This window comes from Pundamilia nyererei, unplaced genomic scaffold, assembly GCF_000239375.1.
Source record: "Pundamilia nyererei isolate P.nyererei 1_Seehausen unplaced genomic scaffold, PunNye1.0 scaffold00103, whole genome shotgun sequence".
Classification (NCBI taxonomy): Eukaryota; Metazoa; Chordata; class Actinopteri; order Cichliformes; family Cichlidae; genus Pundamilia; species Pundamilia nyererei.
Window position 1 is genome coordinate 494,979 of NW_005187504.1, and position 6,753 is coordinate 501,731.

The 6,753-nt window shown below is 39.2% G+C and overlaps 1 protein-coding gene across 4 annotated transcripts in view; it reads left to right on the forward strand.

The window, feature by feature from the left end:
- Nucleotides 1–5,312, forward strand: part of LOC102205918 (nuclear receptor coactivator 2-like) — a 50,136-nt gene extending 44,824 nt beyond the window's left edge. For 3 of the 4 annotated variants that reach the window (XM_005740737.2, XM_005740739.2, XM_005740738.1), the window contains 6 exons: nt 1,701–1,778; nt 1,891–2,314; nt 3,041–3,287; nt 3,755–3,908; nt 4,009–4,083; nt 4,770–5,312. In XM_005740737.2, coding sequence (XP_005740794.1) covers nt 1,701–1,778; nt 1,891–2,314; nt 3,041–3,287; nt 3,755–3,908; nt 4,009–4,083; nt 4,770–4,781 — 990 coding nt within the window. In that variant the 3' untranslated portion in view covers nt 4,782–5,312. The remainder of the gene's footprint in view (nt 1–1,700; nt 1,779–1,890; nt 2,315–3,040; nt 3,288–3,754; nt 3,909–4,008; nt 4,084–4,769) is intronic. The other variant, XM_005740740.2, reaches the window with a different exon arrangement.
- The last annotated feature ends 1,441 nt before the right edge of the window (nt 5,313–6,753 follow it).

A 6,753-nucleotide genomic window follows, 5' to 3' on the forward strand; every position in this document is an offset into this window, starting at 1 on the left:
TCAATGCTTGATGACAGAGCAGTTACAGGTTGTGTAGGCGTTACTTGTAGCTAATAGTGCTTAACAAAAAGCTGAACATGGCATTAGTTTTGGCAGGTGGGCAGAGTGCAGCTGGCAGTGCTGATCCTTTCTTGGAAAGCACATCCTTCTTAGGGTGTCCTTTCTAAGCTGTGTCATCCTGCATACAGTTTCTTCTGCCTCTGCAAACCACTTTGCAACCCAGCTTCATCCTTTTCATGCTATTTCTGACATAGTCGATATTATGCCTGTTCTCACTGGTGCTTGCTCAGTTCTGGGGAGGGGGTTATTGCTGCTGTTCTTGCCTTAGTCTTGCCTTGCCATCCCATGTCAAAGTGCAGCGAGGTCCCAGAACAGAGCCATACTACTAAAGATAAAGTACTGCAGATGAAATATCAATCCAGTTTTTCTGACAGAAATGGATATAAGGACAATTATAATTAGTTACTCAGCATGAAGATTAGATTAAATTCAAAGATGTGACCTGGCTAATGTAACAAGTTCCTCCATTTGGTTCTTTTTTCTTTCTGATTCTCTTTGTTGCTTAAAAAAGCCAGCAATTATTGCTGCATGCAACTGGTGGTTGGAGCAAATAAAAATTTCAAGTAAAGTTTGTCTTGTAAAGCAACGCTTTTATGGAAATTCAGTACAGTGATTGTGATTGACCGTTGTTGTTGTTGACCCCAGCAGTCACCGGGTTTAAAAGGACATCAGTTGCTTTGCAGACAGTCAGTTACATATATTTATAGTCATGTCCATCCCTTAATGTCACCTAAGTACGATCACAGAAACAAATCTTTTCCTTTCTGTAACTACAAACTGTTTCATATGATTCAGTCATGAATCCTGGCAAACCAGGCATTGATGTTTCATTTAAGCATGAAACCTCATTACCATTTTGAAAAAGAAAAATCTGATTACAAAAGATGCCTCTGAGCCAACAGGGTTCACTGAGTTTGAACTGCAGCAGCTAGAAAAGCACAAATGTTTTCCAGCTTTCTGGCTTAATCAGCATTTTTTTGTTGCTTAGACAGTTGACAGCTGAAACGGCAAAATATGCACAGACAAATTCATACACATACCTTATACTATTAGCTGGTAACACGTTAGGATTTCTCTTTGAAAAGCTGTTGTTGTCTAATTTCTCTATGTGAAACACTTTTATTTTTTTTATTGTGTTTGTATTACTACATAAATGTTGAGCTTATCTAGATTTTCAGTTTTTGTTTTGTCTTAAAATTTGTCTACGCCAACAAAGACACAGTTGGTGTTTTGGTCCAGGCTGCCACCTGGTGGAGAGTCAAGGCAAAACGCTTTGTCCCTTAAACGTCACTGAAATTAGCAGCAATTAGCAGTTTGTTCAGATGTGTGGCACGACTTTTACACTTCCAGCTTTACATTTATTGTGCCAGCAGAGAAACAGTGAAGTTTATTTATAGAAGAAAACTTTTTTTCAAAACCCATCTGAATCAAAAATGTGATTTTAATTCTTTTTTTTTTCTTTAAAAGGGTTGCAGGTGAATGCGAAACTGCAAAACTCTTACAAACACCCAGATCAGTGCTTCAGTACTTGTGCACATCAATTAATCATATGCACTGAATGTATTTTAAGGCATTTATTAAGGGCAAAATTGCAATATCATATTTTTTTTTAATTCCGGGCTGCTCTGCCTTCTCTCTAGAACCGACAGCCAATGGTGAACCAGATGGGTGGAGTCTCCAACATGAATCTACCTCTACGGTCTAATGTACCAAACCAGGTCGGTTTGCCTGCACGAACACTTTATTCTCTTGTAAACACATGCTAAATATTATCAGCACAAATCATTTCCCCTTTTTGCTCCTTGCCTAAATGTGCATCTCCTCCTGCAGGGAACCCTCAACCCTGAGATAATGGCCCAGCGGCAGCGCGAGTACCTCACCAACCACCTACGCCAACGCCAACAACAGCAGCAGCAGCACATGCAGCAGCAGCGTGCCATGATGATGCGCACTCAGGGCATCAACATGCCACCCAATATGCCCACTGGGGGCGCTGCTCCTACGCCAATGCCCATGGGTGGTACCAACCCACGGCTCCCGCAGGGCAACCCGCAGCAGTTCCCCTACTCGGCCTCCAGCTACGGTACAGGCCTGCCCTCTCCTCCTCATCCAAGCTCCTCCAGCCCCTTCTCCTCCCCTCACTCCCCCAGCCATCATCTGGCTAGTCAGGGCATGATGGGAAATGTGGGAGGGCAATACAGACGTGTAATGAGTCCGCCATCACACCACAGTCCCTTCCACTTCAGCAGAGCAGGTATATAATGAGAGCACAGCAGCAGCATCTCAGTGGTCTGTGTGTGCTTCATGGAAGATGTGCAGTAGTTCTTTTTACTTTTTTTTGTGGTGGCGGTCTTTTTTTTCTTTTTTCATGACTGGGTGTTGGTGAAGGCTGCATGATTAGTTTTTTTCCTTCTGCTGTCTTTTTTTTCTGTGCTAATCAACACAGAAGCAAAATTATTTTCTTATTATTACTTAAAAGAACAAGGAAGTCGATTTTTTTTTCTGTGATTGTTTTATTGTAACTGTCGTAAACCAATCACAAGGGGTGGGGTGGCTTGTAAAAGTTCTGTCAGTGCTGTCAGAACTGAAGTAAATGAATTTCATTTAACAAAAAACGATCTTCTGAAGTGAGGACAATACGACATTCTGAGTATTTTGTGTGAATTTAATTTATTAACAATCCAGCTGTTGGTGAGTTTGGGCCTTTTTTCTTTCCATTTCTGGTTGGTCTTTCAGTTATAGGGCTCTCTCATTGGTGAATCAAAGATTTTGATGATTTTTCAGATACTGTAAAAAACTTTTCTCTGAGTCTCAGAGGAAAGGTCATTCTCATTTGTCTCAAATTCACTTTATCCTTTTGGTAAGATCTTCATATAATGTTGGGGTCTAACTAGTCCAGATTACCACCATCGGAAAATTATTATAAAGTCTTAGTTTTTACTTGTGTTATTGTAACTGTCTATGACACTCTGACGTGCAGGAATGAGCCAGCAGCAGCAGCAGCAACACCAGGATCCAGTGTCCTGTTTTCCATGCGGGGCCACCACGCCGCAGAGCCCCTTGCTGTCCCCCAGAATGGGGCAGGGTCAGAGCCCTATGTTGCAGCAAAACCAAGGTCCACCCCAAACCCAACACCAGGGTCCGAACCAGGGAGGACCTCCCAGCTACCAGCCTAGTGCCGACCTCAACGGATGGTCTCAGCCTGCCAACATCACCAGCAGCAACAGGTATTATGTGCAAATGCTTTTGAAATGTTGTGTTTATTTACAGCTGAGTATTTCTGTTATTGGCTTTTACAAGAGTAGATTTGCATATTCACAGTAGTAATCCTTATTTGGGGGCTTGTTTTGGCCTCTGTTGTCCAAAACTAGCTGTATTAGCGCCTTTGTAACGTTAGTCCAGCTTACTTCTGATTGGATGTCCTGAGGAAACCGAAAGCTTGAACAGCTGATGAGATGGTTTCTGTCCTCAAAGTCAGAGCTGTGTGTTCCTAAATATTATTATAATTGTTATTGTTTCCAAATTAGGGATATCCACACTAATTGCTGACATATAGAACAAAGAGTAGCTATTTTAAAGATGCACACATGGCAGAGAATAAGGAAAAGCATAATAGGTCTCAGTCATTTTAGTTTATTTTTCTTTTTTTTTAGAATTCTTTTTATCCTTTTTGACTCAGCTTGTCTTCTTTCAGTGTCTACCCCCAACAGTCTCAGTCTCACTACTCCACACAACCCGGTGGAGGAATGTACAGTGGCAACAACAACATGAACCTTGCCATGGGCAATAATAGCATGAACCCAATGTCTGGACAGATGAGCTCCATGGCCTCTATGAATACAGAACAGGTGCTTCATACAAGCTTACATTGTCACACCTAATTCTTTTTATGTTGTTTTGTCACACATGCAGAAGCTGTAATTGTGGTTGTTCGCTATGAATTTGCAGGGCAATGAAAGCAGCCTTATCCTGGAACAGATAACAGGGATTGACATGCTGACTCAAGAGGGTGAATCCAGTTCTGTAAGTAATGCACTTCTTCAAAACATCTTCGTATCCTATTTGCACGGATGTTTCTGTAATACTAGCACAGGCACAGTGTTGTAAAACGTAACAAAACATAGGGTGTAATACACAGTAATTGCTGCAGGTTGCTGGGAAATGTATGCTATAGGTGGAAATGCTCGGTGATGTGGCTGTACACTGTTGCTTAAAAGTGCACCCATCACTACACTATAAAAATAATGGTTTAACTCTAGGCTCAGATTTTGCCATCCTTAGCTTGGTATTGCCCCGCTTTCAGTCTTTAGATTCAAATTCATTAATTTGTGTTTAAAATGTGCACTGGAAGCCTTTAATGGCTGAAAATGAGATATAAGGTGTGGGTGAAAAATCAGTTTTTGTTTTGTTTTTGGTTACATGATTGGTTTTGATTCTGTGGAGTAAAAGTCTGTAATAACATAAAGACTTAAACTGAAATGCATTTGAAGTTCTTCCCCCAGAACAAGTAGAGATCTTAAAATGTTGAAAGCATTCAAATGATCAGATGGTCCTTGTTTATTAAACTGATACATCATTTGTTACCCTTTTATTGATCTTTTGTAATCAGCACTTGGAAACCACTTATGAGTGCAGAAAACTCAGTTCAGTTCTTTGTTATCAGAGTGACTGTAATTTAAATTACCTTGATGATTTTCTGTCTTCTACAGAATTTTTGCTGACCCCAGGCTGCAGTTGAGACGAGCAGTGAGGGAATCCATGCAAAAACACTGACACCCATTCAGCTCAGCTCACAGAGACGTATGAAGGACTTGATGAGAACACTGCCCCTCTGTCACACCAGGCAACTCAGAGGCTCTATAGCGTGAGGACAACCGAGACATGTGCAAACTTTAGGACTACATTCACAGTGGGTTTAGTCATTGCTTACCATTTTATGCAAGAAAAAGTCTGACATTACAGGGAAACTGCCATCTGAACCATCCTGACAGCAAATGCCCAACATGAGGATAATCCTGAAAACCCCCAGCTATTTGTGGTTTTTAGGTTTTCAATGTAACTTATTCTTTGATTGATATCAGCTAATCAACATGTGGTATGTATCTGTAAGCTGTAGTCAAATCAAACACTGTATTCACAGTAATCAAACACTTAAGAGGACTTTTAAAACAGAATTTTTCTAAAAAATAGTTAATAAAAGTACTGAAAGGTGTTCTGTGTAGCATTTTTAAAAAGGTTTTCAAGCTTTGTTTTTCTTATAGTTTAAAAAGAAGTTTGGATAAGGAGGTTATATCTAGAAATGAGAAAATGTGGGTGTGTGTGCGTTTTTGGGGGGATGTAAATTTACAAGGAGGGAAAGAAAAGCACATACAGCTGTAAACAGGCGTAAAGGTTGTATTTCTACAACCTTTACATCTTAAAATTGATTTCAATACCTATGATATTCAGTTTTCCTGAAATATCCCCGGATTTCCTCTACAATTAAAACGGATGTTGTGAGGGTTTCAACAGTAATAGTATGTAATCAGACACCGGTAGCACATTCAGGGTTCATTAGGAGATATTATTTGAATTGCCATCAAGAAACGAGGTAAACTTCTCCACCTCTAGCATTTTTCAGCATGCTTTGTTGAGCTGGAGTTGGATAGAGCAAGCAACAAACTTATTCCTTGCACATTTTGACACTTTAGTTAAAAAAATGCAAAGTCACGATGTAATTTTCACTTTTTATTATACTTCCTTAAATTGGGGGCAAGTACTAAACATGTCCAAAAAGAGAAGAAGCTTGTCTATAATGAAAATGCTACATAGAGCACCATTTAAAAAAATAGGTAATTTGCAACTTGCTGAATTAAAATTTGTGTGGAGGTTATTGGTCCCAAGTTGCCCAAGTTAACATAGTCACACACACAGTGTTTGCTGTTTGAATGTCCTCTGGTCAGATCAGTGTATTACCAGAGTTTTTTATGAGTCTCTGAGGTAACTATGCTGGATTAAGTTTCTTGTGTGTGCATGTGTGAAACTAAAACATAAGTGGCAGGATGATGAGTATAAATGAAGCCTCTGGATTATATCTTTTATGGTTCAGTTTTGGAGCCTAAGTGAAAATGACAATGAGAAGGTTTATGAAAGATATTTTATGGTTATTTATAGTTTTAAAGAAGATTTAGAGATTCTTTCTATGACAAAAAACAAAAGAAAACAATCAAGAATATCAAGAATAAAAAAATTCTCTCAAATGGTACATGTTGATGTCGATTTAAAATTAATATATTTCAACTGCTGTAGTTACAGGGGACCTGTCTCCCCATTTAATGACTTTTTGAATGAAAGTGAATGTGTATAGATAGTGTACATAGATTTTTAATATCCTTTTTTGCCCCAAGTGGTATTGTAAAGCAACAGCTCGGAGTTTAGTTCAACAAAAAATGAGAGCAGAAATATTTTGTTGGTTAAATGAGCATCAGTAGATGAAGCTAAAGAAGCACTTAAAGTGAAAGTTTATTCACTTTTCTGCCCTGTTTGCAGGCTAGCCCTTTAGCTTTCCCAGCTACAAAATCACAAGCTATTGCTAGAATCCTAAAGCTATTTTGACAAACTAGCTAACCTATTTAGCTTTCCACTTAAGTAGCAATAATAATAATTTCTTTTTCTAGCTTTAAGATCTTAGTTTTCAGTAACTTTGTTTTCCTG